General features: G+C 46.9%; 1 protein-coding gene across 1 annotated transcript in view; it reads left to right on the top strand.

Moving 5' to 3' along the window:
* The window catches only part of SH2D4A (SH2 domain containing 4A), a 30,558-nt gene that overhangs the window by 7,425 nt on the left and 2,974 nt on the right, over nucleotides 1-20,159 (top strand). The window contains exons 3-9 of the mRNA XM_080979114.1: nucleotides 1,748-1,803; nucleotides 1,926-1,963; nucleotides 5,026-5,106; nucleotides 7,504-7,624; nucleotides 15,277-15,496; nucleotides 16,962-17,092; nucleotides 18,841-19,061. Coding sequence (XP_080835240.1) covers nucleotides 1,748-1,803; nucleotides 1,926-1,963; nucleotides 5,026-5,106; nucleotides 7,504-7,624; nucleotides 15,277-15,496; nucleotides 16,962-17,092; nucleotides 18,841-19,061 — 868 coding nt within the window. The remainder of the gene's footprint in view (nucleotides 1-1,747; nucleotides 1,804-1,925; nucleotides 1,964-5,025; nucleotides 5,107-7,503; nucleotides 7,625-15,276; nucleotides 15,497-16,961; nucleotides 17,093-18,840; nucleotides 19,062-20,159) is intronic.

Here is a 20,159-nt window from a genome sequence, read left to right as displayed (position 1 = left end):
TTCTACTCAGAAGGAAAATGGCTAGCAGGAGAGGAGCTTGGGACATTGGTAAAAGGTAAAGGGAGCCCTGACCATTAGGTTCAGTCGTGGCCAACTCTGGGGTTGCGGTGCTCATCTCGCTTTACTGGCCGAGCGTACAGCTTCCGGGTCATGTGGCCAGCATGACAAAGCCGCTTCTGGCGAACCAGAGCTGCACACGGAAATGCCGTTTACCTTCCCGCTGGAGCGGTACCTATTTATCTACTTGCACTGGCGTGCTTTCGAACTGCTAGGTTGGCAGGAGCATGGACCGAGCAACGGAAGCTCACCCCGTTGCAGGGATTCGAACCACTGACCTTCTGATCGGAAAGTCCCTAGGCTCTATGGTTTAACCCACATCGCCACCCACGTCCCGGGACATGGGTAGGGGCATCCATAATCCCTGAAGTGTTGCTGGTGTTTAGTGCAATCCCTGAAGTGAGTGGGTGATAATCGCTGGCAGCCTGGTACCTGAGTGCCAGACAGGTCATCATTCCAAGAACAATCCAAACCCAACCTCAGTGGATTGGGGTCTCAGTCAAGACAAAGGGTGTGTTTAACTTGGCTGGGGAAACAGGAAAATGTAAAAAAAAAAAATCCTTCCAGTAGCACCTTTAAGACCAACTAAGTTAGTTCTTGGTATGAGCTTTCGTGTGCAAGCACACTTCTTCAGATACACTGAAACAGAAGTTGCCAGATCCTTCTATATAGTGAGAAGGTGGGGAGGGGTATTACTCAGAAGGGTGGTGGGAATGGGAAATTGGCAGATAGCTGGGATGAGCCTGCTGACGACTCTTAACGACTGTAATAGGTCTTACAGGAAAAGGCAAGGGGTGAGAAGGTGAGAAATGGCTTAGTCATGTATAATGGGATAAGAATCCAATGTCTTTGTTCAAACCAGGTTTCTCCATGGTTTTAAGTTTGGTAATGAGTTGCTCCCCACCTTCTCACTATATAGAAGGATCTGGCAACTTCTGTTTCAGTGTATCTGAAGAAGTGTGCTTGCACACGAAAGCTCATACCAAGAACTAACTTAGTTGGTCTTAAAGGTGCTACTGGAAGGATTTTTTATTTTATTTTGACTATGGCAGACCAACACGGCTACCTATCTGTAACAGGAAAATGTAAATACTTCCCTTTGTTTCACCTAAAGATTGGAATCTGGAGGTCATGTGAGGGAAAGGGCAAGCCTTTTTTTTTTTTTAATGATATTTATTAAAATGTCAAAAGAAAAAGATTACATTGATAAGAAAAATAACAATAGAAAAAAGAAAAAAAACAAAGTACTAAAAAGAAAAAAACAGTTAAAAAACAATTCCATCTTTTCATCACTTCTCTTACATTTACTTGTTTCCCGGACCTCCTCATACCTCCCTTTTTTGTATTCCAATTCAATTTGTTAGTCCAGCAATTCCTTTCCCCCCTTTTTAATCCTGATCTTTAATCTTAATATATTATAACATTAAGTTTTTACGTATTGAAAACCAATTTTTCCATATTCTTTTATACCATTACAGCTAGAAACCACTTAACTTCAATCCAACATCATTCTAACATTCATTAATTTTACAATATTTCTGTAAGTAGTCTTTAAATTTCTTCCAATCTTCTTCCACCGACTCTTCTCCCTGGGAAAGGGCAAGCCTGGCTGTTGCTCAGGTATCTGTCAGAAGACCCCCTCCCAGTTTATAACATAGTTATGACAATTCCCACCCTCCCTTCCCCACAGGTGGGCGGGGTTTGCGGCACCGAGTGGGGGCTCACCTGGGCAGGTGCCTCCCACCTGTTTGGGCCGGCCTTTGACCCGCCCTCGGCCAGGGAGGACAATGGCCGGCTGGCTGGGGGTGGGGCAAAGGGCAATGAAAAGAGGCTGACCCCTTTGTCCAAGCCTCTTTTGGTTTCCATAGCCAAGGGCAGGTCAAAGGCCTGGGAAGCACCTGCCCAGGTGAGCCCCTGTTTGGTGCCGCAAACCCCGCCCACCTGTGGGGAAGGGAGAGCGGAAATTGGGGAAATTGTAAGAAAGGCAGGCATCCTTTGTTCAGGGCTTCTCTCGTGCTTCTTCCATGTGGTAGTTGGAAGTCTTGTTGCAACAATAAAGATCAGGCCTACTGGACGCTGTCTTGCTTCAATCTCCTGGCTGAAGTCTCTTGCTTGTGATCCCTGACCTGTGTTGTAAATAAAAATTGCCCTTTTCCCTTATGGGGTATCCAGGAGCCCATATAGAGTCCTTACATAGGTTCCCTATTGGTAGGAGAAAATAACAGAGGCCAACCAGAGAATATTGAGAAGCAAAGCAGCTAGTAAGCTTGATCTTTAGTGATCTGTTGCAACAGGGTGCTCCCCTCACCCGCAGGAGAGGAGGACGAACCCAGAAAAATGGTGCGCAAGGCCTTATAAAGACTTTTGAAATTCCCACCCTGTAGATCAAGACCACCCCCAGAAACATCATACCTACATCACAGAAGGGGTGTAACCTAAGACCACCCCTCAGATACATCATACCTACATCACAAAAAAGGCGGTCTAAACAGAAATTTAAATGTTGTTTTTTCTACTGTCGTTGTTTATCTCCTGTCTAGCAGGTTACTTCATTGGATTTCCTGGGGAGCCTGGCCAGTCTTTTGTAATGATAAATACTTAGTTCCTGGGCCAGGTCACAGGCTCCCATCCTATTCATATCTTAAATGTGCCCTTAAGACAGGATTTGTGAGGAAAGAGGCAATGGGGAGGTTTCCCACTTTGACCTTGCAGAGAAAACATTTGCTTAGTTTAGGAATCAAAATGGTTCCAGGTTGGCCTTCCTGTGCTGATCTATGTACGTGCTTGGTTGGTACGCTCATGAACGTTACCATATATCGAAGACTTCAAAATTCCTATTCCCAAGGACTCCCAGTACGAACGCAACTTTGAATGAAGTTGGATTCACTGTAATATTTCTTGCTTGAGAGCAAGCAATTTACTCCCTGCCGAGTTTTCTCTTAAAAGTTTTGAGAGCTGAACGAGTCTGTCTCTGTGTTAATATGTAATGGGAAGGAATGTTTGTTAAGTAGGTTGGTCACCAGGCAGGAGGGTGGGAGCTCTCCTTACTGCGTTGACAGAGGTGCTTAAATCAGAATTTGGAGGTCAAATTTGGTAACTAGTCACTGGCCCTTCTTCTGCACCTTGGGTTAAAAAAAGCAGTTGGCTTCGTTAAACACACTTCTAAATCTTCACTTGCACAATTACCGTATTTTTTGCACTATAACACTCACTTTTTCCCTCCTAGAAAGTAAGGGGAAATGTCTGTGCGTTTTATGGAGCGAATGCCTACGGATGGCGGCGGGATCTGCTGCAGTCGTGAGCAGAGGATCCATGGTTCCCCTTCCTTCCCTCCTCCATGGCTCACTTTGAAACAGCAAAGCAGGAGAAGAGCTGCTGAGTGGGGAGGAGAGAGGGACAGAGAGCCTGCTTGCTTTAAAGGAGCAAAGCGGGAGAGGAGAGGGGCCGCTTACACGAGTCCGGAGCTGTTTTTTTCAGCGAGCCGGGGAGGAAGGAGAGAAGCAGAGCCTTTAAAGGAGCAAAGCGGGAGAGGAGAGGAGCCTTCTCTTCTTATACCCCTCTTCTGCATTATTAGCAGCATCCTTCTCCACCCACCCCATGCGTGTTCCTTGCCCCTTGAGTGCTTTTCCCTCCCTCCCCACTTAAAACGTGGTTACAAAGCACGGATCCACATGGATCCTCAGGATTTTTGCATTGGGCTACCCCAAACTCACCGTCAGATCACATGTCTGGTGCCACAGCATGAACCACAAAAATCATACATCCACTGTTTCGTGTAGAATATTTTTTTCCTTGTTTTCCTCCTCTAAAAACTATGTGCGTGTTATGGTCAGGTGCGTGTTATAGAGCGAAAAATACGGTAGCTGTGGGAAATGGGACTCGCTCACCACATTAGTACTTTGGTCTACAACTTAGCAGTGACTATGGAGCTGCTATGTTTTTAGCAACATTAAATATTCCTAGATGCAGGAGAGCATTTTTCTATGACAAAGTTCTGCGCTTTGCCATCTTTGTGGAAGGGTGATTTTGTAGGGTAACCAGTCTCGTATCACCAACGTGCTTAAGTCCAAGGAATGCATGAAGGCGTTAATGCCATAGAGTAAGCTGTCCTGCCAGGCTTACCTATGTCACTTCCCCTTTCCTTGGAAGGAAATGGGTAATCAAGCCTTTGATCACCCCTAGTCTACAGAAATGTGAGACGCCCCATCAGTCTTGGCATTCTGCCTGCTCTTGTTTAGGGAAGAATTCCCCTGAATTTGAACTTCCTTGTCCTAGTTGAACCATTTTAATGGTTATACCTTTTAACTGGGGTGGGTTCTTTTGGTATATTTTCATTATGTGTGGCTTTTAAGATTGATTTTATACTTGTAAACTGCTTGAAAGCCATTTTGGCACATTAATTCATAATACAGTGGTACCTCGGGTTACAGACGCTTCAGGTTATGCATTTTCGGGTTGCGCACCACGCCGAACCCGGAAGTACCGGAACAGGTTACTTCCAGGTTTTGGTGCTCGCGCATGCGCAGACACACTGAATCGTGCTTTGCACATGCGCAGAAGTGCCAAATTGCGACCTGCATGTACGCAGACGTGGCGCTGCGGGTTGCGAACGTTGCGGGCTGTGAACGTGCCTCCCGCATGGATCATGTCTGCAACCCGAGGTTCCACTGTAACTTGGGTGAAGTATGCTAGACTGAGCAATAGCGACTGTCTGAAAATCTCCCTGTGAGCTTCACAAGCGAGTGAGGATTTGAACCCAGATCTCCCTCTTTTTACACTCTCTCCATTCTGTTACACCGCTGTGAAGCAAAATATGTATCTCCTCTGTGGGCCTGAAAATTCAAGAATTCTGATCTTGACTGTGGGTGATTCTTCATCCTGTATGTTTTGGAACACAATTAGATTCGAGGTTTGGAGTCAGGGTGTGAAAAGCTTACAATCCTGTTTTTCTGTTTGGCTGGATTTTAGGCTCCCACCAGTAAGCCAAGAGGTATAGAACAGATGTTGGCAGACTCTATCAATCATTCAAGGAAGTACGGCTTGCGGCAGGTAAGGAAACAGTGTGGGTTTATGGAAGCAACTGCATTTTGCCTGTATTCACTGTCGTCTCCTGGTCTCAGAATCATAGAATTGTAGAGTTGGAAGGGACCCTGAGGGTCATCTAGTCCAACCCCCTGCAATGCAGGCATCGCCTAGAGATATAAGCCATGCTTCTGAATGCAAATCAAATCATGAGACAAGTGTGATCTTAAATACCCCCCACCCCAAGGCCCTTAAATTGGGATGCGGCACATTTAGCAAACCAGACAACTAGCCTGCTACACGATGTAGGTAAATCGTGTCAATGCTCACTGCTCAGCCATTGCAGGACTTTGGGGCGTGGCCACTTCTCAGAGATTTCCACTTTCGTTTAAAGAAGAAGCAGAAACCCTGGAACAGACTAGCTTCTCACACTTAGTAGACCATGGGTAGGCAAACAAAGGCCTGGGGGCCGGATCCGGCCCATTCGCCTTCTAAATCTGGCCCACGGACGGTCCGGGAATCAGCGTGTTTTTACATGAGTAAAATGGGTTATTTGTGGGTCATAGTAATAATAATAATAATAATAATAATAATAATCTATTATTTGTACCCCGCCCATCTGGCTGGGTTTCCCCAGCCACTCTGGGCAGCTTCCAACAAAGATTAAAAATACATTAAAATGTCACACATTAAAAACTTCCCTGAACAGGGCTGCCTCCAGATGTCTTCTAAATTATCAGGTAGTTGTTTATCTCTGACATCTGATGGGAGGGCATTCCACAGGGCGGGCGCCACTACCAAGAAGGCCCTCTGCCTAGTTCCCTGTAGCTTTGCTTCTCGCATTGAGGGAAGCACCAGAAGGCCCTCTGCGCTGGATCTCAGTGTCCGGGCAGAACGATGGGGGTGGAGACGCTCCTTCAGGTATACTGGACCGAGGCCGTTTAGGGCTTTAAAGGTCACCACCAACACTGAATTGTGCTCGGAAATGTACTGGGAGCCAATGTAGGTCTTTCAAGACCGGTGTTATGTGGTCTCGGTGGCATAGGAATTCATTCATTCCCCCCCCAAAAAATATAGTCCAGCCCCCCACAAGGTCTGAGGGACAGTGGACCGGCCCCCTTCTGAAAAAGTTTGCTGACCTCTGCAGTAGACTGTAGCAACTAATAGACATGGAATGGGGACAGGCACTTCCCTACATCCTCAGCAGTTGGTGCCAAGCTATACCTTTTGCAAAATCACCGTTAAAAGTGGCGTATGAAAGGCATAATGCCCCCTGGTGTGTTCATTCCATTATCCAGTTTATTAAAGTAGTTTTGTAGTACGCCCAATAACCTACAAAATCTGTTTTGACCAGACAGTGTGTGCGCGCGCGTGCATGTTTATATGTGCACCCTGAGAGCAAACCTGCCACTTCATGAATAGTTTTTAAGAAATCTTATAATGTCATCTGTCACCAAATCCTTTGTATATGCAGTGGTTTCATTTGTTTGCAGAATAGAATCCTAGAATCGCAGAGTTGGAAGGGTTTCCAATCCCCTGCAGTGCAGCTGATGAATAGATATTATATATTTATCTTCCCCGACAGGGACTCGAGGCAGGTGACAGACAAAAATAAGAACAGCTAAAAAGATTAAGAGAAAAAACACAATCCTAAAAAAAGAATTAAACATGGATAGAATTAAAACTCGTGTGTGTTTGTAACAGACAGACAAACACAACCAAAACAGCACATCACCAGCCCCTCATTAAAAGCATTCAGTTCCCAAGAGTCTATTGGAACAGGAAAGTCTTCAGCTTCCAGAGGAAGGAAGGACAGCAAGGAGGGAGCCAGTCTAGCTTCTCTCGGGAGAGAATTCCAAAGTTTGGGAGCAGCCACCAAGAAGGCCCTATCCCATGTTCCCGCCAAGCATGCCTGGATAAACCTGTCCGTCTAAAACTGAAAATTATCCCTTATTTCAGGGATAGCCAACATGTTGTTGGCCAGAGGTTATTAGAGGAACTCCAACAGTCCCTGCTTGCATGGTCAGTGGGACAGGGATGCTGGTCGTTCGCAACCAAAGCATGTTGGAGGGGCCATGTTGACAGGCCCTGTTTTATTTGCCAGACGCCTGCCATTAAAAGTGCAGCTCAAGGGGAAAGATATTCCAGCATCCTGTTGCATTTCTGAATCATAGAGTTGGGCAAAGGCTCGTTTACATGGTTGCTCAACTGTGTCCCTTGGCCCTAAAGATTAGTCAGGCGACAAATTTTGATCGGTGACTAAAGCTTTTGTCGACTCATCTGCCAATCACCTTATTAGAAGAAGTTTATGACCCTTATCAGAGGGATTGCTGAACTGCCCATTACCTGTAAATATGATTGCCATGCAGGAAGTAGATAGGTTCACACTAAACAAAATACTTTGTGTGTGTGTGTGTGTGACAGAGGAAAGAAGAGGAAATGAATACAATCGTGAATGAGAGCATAACACAAGAAGTGACCCTAAATCGCACCTACGAGTCAATGGAGAAGTTGGACAAGGAAGATCCTGTTTGGTTGGAAACTCGTAAGCCCCTATTAGATCTCTTATGTGATGATGCCTATCAGATTAAACTTAGGACCCACTTGCATGATCCATTCAAAGCAGTATCATTCCACTTTGCACATGCCTGGCTTTCCCTAAAGAATCCTAGGATCTGTCATTTGCTAAGAGCTACCCAGCCGTTCGAAAGCACGTCAAAGTGCAAGTAGATAAATAGGTACCACTTTGGCGGGAAGGTAAACAGCCTTTCCGTGCGCTGCTTTGGTTCGCCAGAAGCGGCTTAGTCACGCTGGCCACATGACCCGGAAGCTGTACGCCAGCTCCCTCAGCCAATAAAGCAAGATGAGCGCCGCAACCCCAGAGTCGTCCACGACTGGACCTCATGGTCAGGGGTCCCTTTACTTTTACAATTCTCAGTGTGGCTGAACAGCCAGCCCCTCTTTCCAGGAGCTTTAAGCAGGTAATGTGTACACAGTCTAAGGCTCCTGTTTGTTCTTTTTGCTTATTTGCAAACTAGCAGCGCAGAGATCAGAAACGGAGACATAAAAATATGAGCAAGCCAGCTCCTTTGCTGAATAACTTGTACAGTGGTACCTCGGGTTAAGTACTTAATTCGTTCAGGAGGTCCGTTCTTAACCTGAAACTGTTCTTTACCTGAAACACCACTTTAGCTAATGGGGCCTCCTGCTGCTGCCGCACCGCCAGAGCATGATTTCTGTTCGCATCCTGAAGCAAAGTTCTTAACCTGAAGCACTATTTCTGGGTTAGCGGAGTCTGTAACCTGAAGCGTATGTAACCTGAAGCGTCTGTAACCCGAGGGATGACTGCACTAAAATATTCCACTCCTGTCACCAACCTATATATTACAAAAGGAACAGAAGCCTATCCTGAATTTAATCTGGCGAGAAGCTGCTGGTGTTTCTCAGCCTCAGGCTTGCCCTGCTTTGGTTCAGCAGCTTGCTTTCCGTTGCAGCTGTTCTCTCTGGCTCCACCTCTTCCACCACACACACTGCTGCCACACGCCGCTGTTTTTTCCTGTATGCATTTCCTGAATCCTGGGGAAATTCCATTGCGAGGTTACCTTGGTCTGACTGGAGACAAGGAGAGGGACTTGAAAGTCTCAGAGAAGTTACTTGTTTGCAACCTGCATCTGTTGCACCTTTGTGCTTACCAAGTCACCTAAGAGATACAGTTGGAAATAAAAGCACAATATTCAAAATATTTTTAAAAATGTGGAGTAACAGACCTGCAATGACAACAGCCGTTGCAAATTCTTTTGTCCCAATGTTACCTCTGGTTAAACAGAGGTCTTGCAACAACTACAAAAACCTGCCAAACCAGAGTTAAAAGTCAGTGCTTGCACCATCCTGTTTTTCAAAACACCTTTGACTCTTTCAGGCAGGCAAAGGTCTTTCTCTGGCTTTTCCTTCCTCCTTGAATAATTTTGTCAGCTTCTTCTGCATTGCCCAGGAGGCGGCGCTTGAGAGGTGAGCCCCATCATTGCAGGCAGCAATGCAGACAGACGAGGAATGAAGAGACTAGATTTAGGATATCGGAACGTGAAAAAGGCCGCAGCTTTATTGACTGGCACGAGGACCTAGCAATTTAATCACATTAAAATCCTGTTTAAATAGCGTTTCAGCTTATTGCTGCCAGACTGGAATTGGCTCGATACTGGAGAGATTCGAGTCGATTAACAGGGGAGAGCTGGTTACAGCAGGCTCTGGAGAATCGCTATAGCTGGAAAAATTAATGCATAACTAAAAGGTGGCCTGGGGGAGGGTTGTGTGCTAGATTCCTCCTCTGAATAGTTGAGCCTTATTCAATAAACTAGGAAACATGGATTGGTCTTGACACCTACTGACATCATTTCATAGGCTCTGGGGGGGAGAGCGGTGGATGTGCAGACCTCTGCATTGGCAGGAGCAGTTAGAGATACGAGTTGGTGATCAAGAGGGAAACTCTGTTTTGTGCTGGACTGGGCATTCAAATTCTGTGATGTTTTCTCTCTGGGCGTGTAATAATTTCACTGAATTGTCGGAGGAAGTGAGTGTAGACTGGAATTCATCCCTGGACATAGTTTATTTCCCTTTCTTCTCTTTTCTTCATTGTTATACAGTGGTACCTCGGGTTACGAACTTACTGTATTTTTCGCTCTATAAGACGCACTTTTCCCCTCCTAAAAAGTAAGGGGAAATCAGTGTGCGTCTTATGGAGCGAATGCAGGCGGGAGGCTCTGCTCAGCGCTCCCTTTAAAGAGCCGCGTGGAGCGTGTGTGCGGCTCTTGGGGGCTTTTCCCCAAGGAGGGAGAAGGGCTTATGTCCTGGCTTATGGGATAGCCGCGCGCAGCCTCTCCCGGACAGGGGATGAAGGCTCCCTTTGCCCGGGAGAGGCTGCACGCAGCTATCCCATAAGCCAGGACAGCAAGTGGGATTGCTGAGCAGCGATCCCACTTGCTGTCCTGGCTTCTGGGATTCAGATTTTTTTTTCTTGTTTTCCTCTTCCAAAAACTAGGTGCGTCTTTTGGTCTGATGGTCTTATAGAGTGAAAAATATGGTTATTAGTTCTGGAGGTCCGTTCCTAACCTGAAACTGTTCTTAACCTGAAGCACCACTTTAGCTAATGGGGCCCCCTGCTGCCGCCACACAATTTCTGTTCTCATCCTGAAGCAAAGTTCTTAACCTGAGGAACTATTTCTGGGTTAGCAGAGTCTGTAACCTGAAGCGTCTGTAACCCAAGGTACCACTGTATATGCTGGATATGTATATATATGGGGTGTCAGTAGCTCTGCTTGGGGACCTAATGGTCAGGGGTCCCTTTACCTTTACCTTATAATATCTCCAGTGATTCGATCCAGTTGCAGATTGGCACATTTTTTTGCCTGTGCTGCTGCCGCCTCTCTTTCCTGCAGGTTTGCGCAAAGGCTTCCTTCTCTTGGCACAGGCAGCCCTGGTGTGAGGAGGGGACACGAAGGGGAGAAAGTCTTTCCTAAATGTGCTGTAAATGTTTGATGTGCACACAGCCTGATTATGCCCCAGAATGTATGTGTGTATATGTAAGCCTCCCACTTCCCCAAGAAAAGGGGGACCCCAAAGGCTGTACAGCTTCGTGTTGTTTAGTGTACATTCTCCCTTGTGTGTGAATCTGAGGCTCAGAGTCTTGGCACCAAGAAACGCCCATATTAAAAAGCCGTGAGCAAACAGCTGTGCAAACAGAGGCGAAGCCAACTTTCCTTTCTGAAGCTGAAGGAGGTTCAGAAGCACACCTCAGTGGGCTCAAACACAGCAACAAACTGACTGTTGAGTTGCGCTCCAACCTGCTCCTCAAAATGATGCCAAATCTCTCTTTCTCTCTCTCTCGTAGTAAATTTTCTGTTTTACAATTTAAAGTACTCGTTTTACACCCTTAAGATATCAATGACTCCCCTTCTTCTCTTTCCATGGTTCATTTTACATATCATAAATCCCCGCATATTTTACAAAAACTATACCAATCAGTATTCCATTACTGCATCCATCAAAACTTATTTACACTGTTGAATTTATCTTAACGCTGCCAGCGTTTTCACCTGTACACAATTATTTCCCATATATTCAATAAACATTTCCCAGTCTTCTTTAAACGTGTGTTCTTCTTGCTCTCTTATTCTGTATGTTAAATCTGCAAATTGTGCATATTCTGTCAGCTTAAGCTGCCATTCTTCTTTCGCTGGGACCTCGCTTGTTTTCCATTTTGGGGCTAACAAAATGTGAGCCGCAGTTGTGTTGTTGTTGTTTAGTCGTTTAGTCATGTCCGACTCTTCGTGACCTCCTGGACCAGAGCACGCCAGGCTCTCCTGTCTTCCACTGCCTCCCGCAGTTTGGTCAAACTCATGCTGGTAGCTTTGAGAACACTATCCAACCATCTCGTTCTCTGTCGTCTCCTTCTCCTTGTGCCCTCCATCTTTCCCAACATCAGGGTCTTTTCCAGGGAGTCTTCTCTTCTCATGAGGTGGCCAAAGTATTGGAGCCTCAGCTTCAGGATCTGTCCTTCCAGTGAGCAATCAGGGCTCATTTCCCTCAGAATGGAGAGGTTTGATCTTCTTGCAGTCCATGGGACTCTCAAGAGTCTCCTCCAGCACCATAATTCAAAAGCATCAGTTCTTCGGCGATCAGCCTTCTTTATGGTCCAGCTCTCACTTTCATACATCACTACTGGGAAAACCATAGCTTTAACTATATGGACCTTTGTTGGCAAGGTGATGTCTCTGCTTTTTAAGATGCTGTCTAGGTTTGTCATTGCTCTTCTCCCAAGAAGCAGGCGTCTTTTAATTTGGTGACTGCTGTCACCATCTGCAGTGATCATGGAGCCCAAGAAAGTAAAATCTCTCACTGCCTCCATTTCTTCCCCTTCTATTTGCCAGATACGGTAACCTTTTCTGACACCTGGGAATTTCAGTCTGAATTATCCCCAACAGAAAGGATTTTTTAGGAAAGTACTTTTAAACATCCCCCCCCCCCAATTCATTATACAGTGGTGCCCCGCAAGACGAATGCCTCGCAAGACGAAAAACTCGCTAGACGAAAGGGTTTTTCGTTTTTTGAGCTGCTTCGCAAGACGATTTTCCCTATGGGCTTGCTTCGCAAGATGGAAACGTCTTGCAAGTTTGTTTCCTTTTTCTTAACACGGTTAATACAGTTGCGACTTGACTTCGAGGAGCAACTCAAGGTGCGGTAGCCTTTTTTGAGGTTTTTAAAGACTTTGGTGATTTTTGAAGCTTTTCCAAATCTTTCCCGACACCGTGCTTCGCAAGACGAAAAAAATCGCAACAAAACTCGCGGAACGAATTAATTTCATCTTGCGAGGCACCACTGTAGATCTTTCCCTATTACTCTTTTACATGTCCACCACATTTGAAAGAACATTGCCTCCACCTCTTTTAATCTCCAGCACTTATCTGATTCTGTCCTGTACATCTTAGCAAGTCTACTTGGAGTTAAATACCATCTGTGAATCATTTTCAGGTAGTTCTCCTTCAAAGAATAACATGCTGTAGATTTCAAGTCGCTTTTCTGGAATTTTTCCCAGAGGTCAAAATCTATATTTTGTCCTATATCTAGTGCCCAGTATGTCACTGAGGCTTTAACAAGCTCATCTTTTGTTTCCCATTCTAATAACTATACATTTTAGACAAAAGTTTCTCTTTGTTTTGTAGAAGTTCTTTTTCCAGTTGTGAGCTTTGGTCCGAAAAACCATTATTTCTAGCTTAATTTAAACATTTCATGTAACTGGTGGTATTGTAACCAATCCGTAACATGGCTCCTTATAAATGGTACCAAAAAATCTAAGCTCAAGACCTGCACCCACCTTCACCACCAGGGACCCACTGGTTTTGCTGAGACTGAAGAGTTTGATGTGCACGCTTAAATAGCCTTGTAGTGGGATGGGAGAGCAGAAAACAATATATTTAATCCAAAAGCAGATTCTCACACATTCCATTTCAAGCCCGTTTGTGTGCCTGCAGTCGAGAAGTAGATTGCCCTTTACACAGTAGATCTTGCCAACTGATGCTGAGCAAAATGTTGGACCTCCGGCCCACAACTCTGAGAAGAAGCCAAAGATTGGGACAAAGATATTACTGCTTTAGTAGTTTCCTTTTTAGCCACAATCTTACCCAAAAGGCTTCCCAACGAACTATCCTTTCGGGAAATAGCACAGGCATAGGCAAACTCGGCCCTCCAGATGTTTTGAGACTACAATTCCCATCATCCCTGACCAATGTTCCTGTTAGCTAGGGATGATGGGAGTTGTAGTCCCAAAAAATCTGGAGGGCTGAGTTTGTCTATGCCTGGATATCCAAATGCACACAACCATTGTGTGACCTTATAACCCTTGATAGCTTCACACTTGTCTTTTTAATTATCCCAGTTACTTGAAACGTTTTATACTGTGATGCCAATAAAGACATTTGGTTGGTTGGTTCGTTGGTTGGTTGGTTGGTTGGTTGGTTGAATATATTTCACATCTGGCAACCAATATGCCCCTTTGGTTTCAGATAGTACATGGGTAAACAAGTCCAGAAAATCTCGGACGCAAATTTTCACGGCCTTCTAACAGCCTTATATGGTGGTTCATTTACCAGAAGTAATGTATTCAGCATTAACTTGGTGTGTGTATACTTGATTCTGACTAAAATAAGCCTCCATGGGTTTAATTCATTCCTTGGCATCTCCAACCAAAAGGATAGCAGATAGCAGAGCTGGGAAAGACCTCTGGGGAACTACCACGAAACCACAGCAGTCAGCACCAAAGCAGCAATACAGTAGTACCTCAGGTTACAGACGCTTCAGGCTACAGACTCCGCTAACCCAGAAATAGTACCTCGAGTTAAGAACTTTGCTTCAGGTTGAGAACAGAAATCGTGCGGCGGCAGCAGCGGGAGGTCCCATTAGCTAAAGTGGTACCTCAGGTTAAGAACAGTTTCAGGTTAAGAACCAGAACAAATTAAGTTCTTAACCCGAGGTACCACTCTACAGCATTGACTGGGTTCAGTACAAATCCCCATTCTCGTTGCCAAATCATGTTCCACCTGTTATTTTGCTCTGCCTGGCTTTCTTCCCCCCTTTGTGCGCATTGAGATTTCAGAAGTACCAGAAATGCCTCTGGACCATAGCTGTCAACTTTCAGATTTGAAAATAAGGGATCAGCAGCCTCACCTGTCCCAGGGACCGTCTACGGGATATCTAACAATCTGGGATAGTAGCGGGAAGCAGAGACATCACCTTGCCAACAAAGGTCCATATAGTAAAAGCTATGGTTTTCCCAGTAGTGATGTATGGAAGTGAGAGCTGGACCATAAAGAAGGCTGATCGCTGAAGAATTGATGCTTTTGAATTCTGGTGCTGGAGGAGACCCTTGAGAGTCCCATGGACTGCAAGAAGATCAAACCGATCCATTCTTAAGGAAATCAGCCCTGAGTGCTCACTGGAAGGACAGATCCTGAAGCTGAGGCTCCAATACTTTGGCCACCTCATGAGAAGAGAAGACTCCCTGGAAAAGACCCTGATGTTGGGAAAGATGGAGGGCACAAGGAGAAGGGGACGACAGAGGACGAGATGGTTGGACAGTGTTCTCGAAGCTACCAGCATGAGTTTGACCAAACTGCGGGAGGCAGTAGAAGACAAGAGTGCCTGGCATACTCTGGTCCATGGGGTCAGGAAGAGTCGGACACAACTAAACGACTAAACAACAACAACAAGCAGGAAGCAGCAGGAAATGGCACTGAAATAAGGGAATTTCCCGCCAAAAAAAGGGAAGGTTGACAGCTATGCTCTGGACCCAGCAGCGGAGGAAGCCGCTTGAGCGCCTGGGGCGGGGCGAGCTGCCCATAGGGGCAGGGCGCACTGCGGGGCCTCCGGAGTCTGCCTGCCTCCTCCCACTCAGCCGCCCTACAGCTGGGGGGGAGGCAGCGGGCGGACCATTTGGGCAGTGTGGAGCCTGCGTGCACCCAATACACCATGTCTCTCCCAGGAGAGACACGTGGCTCAGGCGCGCTCCAGGCCCCCGCGGTGAGTGCCACCCGGCATTTTGTCACCCCCCCCAGTGGTGACACCCGGGACGGTCCACACCCACCTTCCTCTGCCCCTGTCTGGACCTCCAACAAAGAGCAAATAACAACCTTCTTTTTCCTGTTTCAGTGGAGCGGGCAAAAGCAGCCGATGAAAGGCGGCGCTCCCTCGCCAGACAGGCCCGGGATGACTACAAGAGGCTGTCGTTGCAAGGCACCCGCAAAGGAAAAGTGGCGGGGGTCTCCACGGTTTTTAAGACGGGGGAGCAGAAACGGCCGCTTCCTCCTCCTCCTCTGCCACCAAAACCTAAGCATCTCAGTGCCGGAATGACCAACGGCAAGCCAGACAGGTTAGTAACCCGGAAGGCTTTGACTAAGTCGGTAGGGTGAGGAGGTGAGGAGGGGAAGGCCAAGGGAGAACTCAGAAAGGAAACCTGAATTGTTCTTCCTCCTGTTGAGTCCTTTCCTCCTGACCACACTCTGCATATGTCTATATGGATACTGAAGCTGTTGAAATTGTGCAATTGGCTTTAAAATGCAATTCTGGTACATGAAAGGTAAAGGGACCCCTGACCATTAGGTCCAGTCATGGCCGACTCTGGGGTTGCGGCACTCATCTCGCTTTATTGGCCGAGGGAGCTGGCGTACAGTTTCCGGGTCATGTGGCCAGCATGACTAAGCCGCTTCTGGCGAACCAGAGCAGCGCGCGGAAATGCTGTTTACCTTCCCGCTGGAGCAGTACCTATTTATCTACTTGCACTTTGATGTGCTTTCGAACTGCTAGGTTGGCAGGAACAGGGACCGAGCAACCGGAGCTCACCCCGTTGCGGGGATTCAAACCGCCGACCTTCTGATCAGCAAGTCCTAGGCTCTGTGGTTTAACCCACAGCACCACCAGCGTCCTGAGACATAGTTCAGCTATATCGGGCTTGAACACACCTGAATGTGACTAGCTGAGGTGACTGACGCCTCTAGCCATCCAGCAGGAGTGTTTCTGTGCAAAAAAGGCCAATGGGAGTTATTTTGACGCGGCCTGGCACGCTTCCTAGAGTTATACAAAAAGCCACAGTAGGTCATATGAAGGAAGAAACAGCTATGTTGGCAGAGGGCTGGTGATGAATGGTCAGGCTGGGTTTTTCCTGGAGCACGTCTAAAGCACACAGTGTTTACGTGTCAATGACACACAATCAAATGCCCATGAGACCTAACTGAATCCAATATATATATAAGGAAAATCAAAGCCAATAAAAAACCTTAAAAGGCAATGAGAATGTTTCTTACCTGAAGTAAATTGGGGGACGTGTTGAACAGTCTTTACTAACCTGCTGCCCTCCAAATGTTTTGGGGTACAGCTCCTGTCAATCCCAGCCAGAATGAGCACTTACTAATCTTTGGCCTTACTAGTGGTGGCCCCATGCCTGCTGCCAACTCCTGCAGCTCCTTGGAAATGCTGCCCTGACCCTCCTAGGCCTCATGGAAGGGAGCAAGGAGAAGGGTCAACTCCCTTTGCTTGCCTCATCTTCTTATTGCTTGGCTGGACAAATAGATAGGTCCCAAATTAAAGAAAGGAAGCAAGGGGTCATTGCTGATGGTGAGAAGTCAGAAGAGAGTTTGGTTCAGCCCTTGTGACAAGACTCCTAGAAGGGCATCTGGCCCAAGTATCCTCCGAAACATCTATAACGGGCACACTTTATTCTAAATCGTGATTTGCATTTTTGTAAAGGAGCTTATCTTTGCAATGGGACTGAACTTAAATCCAGTGCAAAGATCGTAATCTGCTCCCCACTTCTTTCTCTCTTCTTATTGTGACAACAGGAAGCAGGCAGTACAAAGGACTGTCTCCACTTCTACTCAGGAGGCCATCATTCGGTGGTTCAAGGAAGAGCAGCAGCAGCTCCGAGCTGGTTTTGAGAAATCCACGGGCCAGGTAGCACCTTGGTTCCATGGTGAGTACTTGGTCTTCCTGCCTTTCATAGGGCAAGGGAGCCCAAGCTAAGGACCACTGTGTCAGGAATGAGCCAGCTCCGAGCAAAGATTTACAGCTGACTGCAGTAAGCAGCCAGGAACAGAGAGGCTCAGATGTTAGTCAGGCAGGGGAGAGCTGACAGCTGCAGCCTTCAGCTCTGCCTGACCTTGAGCAGACTGATAAGACAGTAGCGGAGAGCAGGCTAGAACACAGTCAAAGCTCACAGGAAGCACAAGCAGGAGCAAATAGATCCAGAGACAGCCTCTCAGAACAAGAAGGGGGTGGGGCTGAGCTCCTAAGTCCGAGGAGTCAGCAAATGGGAGGGCTGCTAGATTGGAAACAAAACAAGAGACGTAAGAGTCATAAGTTCAATGTCTTCTGTCGCAGCTGGAAGGAGTCTTCAGAAGGGTCATCTTGAGTAATGATGCCAGAGGCTTTGTCAGAGCTGTCCGGAGCTATCTGTTTGTTTTTGCAATAAATCCTCCTTTTTAATTACCTACGCTTACTGTGTTATCAAGCTGGGAACCTGGACTCCTGACACACTGCAAGACGGGGCATTTGTAGGTTTCTTGATACTATCATATGCTCAGCCTTCCTTAACCCTGTGGCCCAAATGTAGGCTGTGAGCTCCTTGGGGTAGGCACATCTTTTTCGCTTATATTGCACCATAAATTAAGTGTGTTGGACACTGCATTAATGAACAAACCCAGATAGCCTCTGTGAACCATTCACTCAGCTGACACGCCTCTCGTGGGAATCATTCTCATTTATTCATTGGTTCATCAGGAAGTTAGGGTGCTCGTTTTCTGCATAAGAATTTTGGGATGGGAACAAATCTCATTAACAGTGTAGCCGTGTAACACATGGTGAACTAACAAAGAAAAGGGGATTTCATTAAATATTCCTTGCTTTCATGTTTGGGTTCCAGAGATGACCAACCAGACTCAGCAGGGATCTTGGAAGTGGTCGAAATTATGAGCCAAGGGTTCGTCCAGGTTTATCGTAGTGGGAGATGGGAACAAGGTGTTGTCTCTTTTGTTTTGGAAACAGCAAAGGAAGCAGCAAGGCACAAGCCCTATGGCACCCCATTTTGTTTTTCTGTCCAGCAGGTGTATTGACACACATGGCTTTCACTTAATCCAGCAGTGTTTAGGGAGGCCACGAAAGAGGTTTTTCAACAGTAAGTAGGTGCAGAGTTAGGGACGTGGGTGGCGCTGTGGGTTAAACCACAGAGCCTAGGACTTGCCGATCAGAAGGTTGGCGGTTCAAATCCCCGCGATGGGGTGAGCTCCCATTGCTCAGTCCCTGCTCCTGCCAACCTAGAAGTTCGAAAGCACGTCAAAGTGCAAGTAGATAAATAGGTACCGCTCCAGCGGGAAGGTAAACGGTGTTTCTGTGCGCTGCTCTGGTTCACCAGAAGTGGCTTAATCACATGACCCGGAAGCTGTACACCGGCTCCCTTGGCCAATAAAGCGAGATGAGCGCCGCAACCCCAGAGTCGGTCACGACTGGACCTAATGGTCAGGGGTCCCTTTACCTTTACCTAGGTGCAGAGTTAAGCTGGGAAAAGTGGTCTGATGACTAATGGGATCTTGAGCCCGCCAGGTCACTAAAGAGGCTGGGAGCTGGTCCACTATATTAGAGAAGATTTGACAGCATCTTTCCAATGTGCAGCAAGCCAGCAAATATTTTCTCTTGTTTAGCTCTCGCCTTTCATTTTTGGGACAGGCATTTTAACCACCAAGAAAGCAGAAGAACTTCTAAGCGGTTTGGCACCTGGGAGCTTCCTGATCCGGGTCAGTGAAAAGATCAAAGGCTACGTCCTCTCGTATTTGTCAGCCAAAGGCTGCAAGCACTTCCTGATAGATGCTTCTGGGGATTCGTACAGCTTCCTAGGTGTGGATCAGCAGCAGCATTCAACGTTGGCTGACCTGGTCGATTACCACAAGGTGCGCCACTCATAATGCTCAACTTCCCCACCACCACCTCATTCTATGACTATGCTGAAGCTTCTTGGTGCGCGGAATGTTATTCTGCAGGACTTAATGCAACGTTAGCTGCCCTGTAAGTGCTATTGGTTGGGACCATAGCTGTCAACGTTTCCCTTTTTTAAAAGGGGAATTCCCTTATTCCGAATAGGATTCCTTGCAAGCAAAGGGGAAAGTTGACAGCTATGGTTGGGACACGGGTGGCGCTGTGGTGTAAACCACTGAGTCTTGGGCTTGCCGATCAGAAGGTCAGTGGTTCGAATCCCCGCGACGGGGTGAGCTCCCGTTGTTCGGTCCCAGCTCCTGCCAACCTAGCAGTTCTAAAGCATACCAGTGCAAGTAGATAAATAGGTACCGCTCCGGCCGGAAGGTAAATGGCTTTTGTGTGTGCTGCTCTGGTTCACCAGAAGCGGCTTAGTCATGCTGGCCACATGACCCAGAAAAACTGTCTGCGGACAAATATCGGCTCCCTCGGCCAGTAAAGCGAGATGAGCACTGCAACCCCAGAGTCGTTTGCGACTGGACTTAACTGCCAGGGGTCCTTTACCTTTTTAAGTGTTATCGGAACGTAAGGACAAAGAACGATGCAACATTTTAAGGAGCTGGGCCCAGTCTGGGATTATCCTCACTGTTGTGAATACAGATACAGTGGTACCTCGGGTTACATACGCTTCAGGTTACAGACTCTGCTAACTCAGAAATAGTACCTCGGGTTAAGAACTTTGCTTCAGGATGAGAACAGAAATCGTGCTCCGGCGGCGCGGTGGCAGCAGGAGGCCCCATTAGCTAAAGTGGTGCTTTAGGTTAAGAACAGTTTCAGGTTAAGAACGGACCTTCGGAACGAATTAAGTACAAATGCAGAGGTAGCACTGTATGCCCTTTTCTGCTCCAAGGCTCCTGAACCAGTTCTAGTTGAGAAAGGCAAAGTGTCCCTGCCCTGGAGGGTGGGCCTGCTTGTTGGCTTGCTCCCCCAGTACCTGTTGGTTGGCACTTGTGATGATATGCACGTACTATATTATATTACTCCCCCACTCCTTTCACTAGAGCGGTTCTGCAAAT

Source organism: Podarcis pityusensis (genome assembly GCF_964106645.2).
Source record: "Podarcis pityusensis genome assembly, chromosome: 13".
Taxonomy (NCBI): Eukaryota; Metazoa; Chordata; class Lepidosauria; order Squamata; family Lacertidae; genus Podarcis; species Podarcis pityusensis.
The sequence above is the reverse complement of the archived record's forward strand: the minus strand, read 5'-3'. Positions and strand labels throughout refer to the sequence as shown.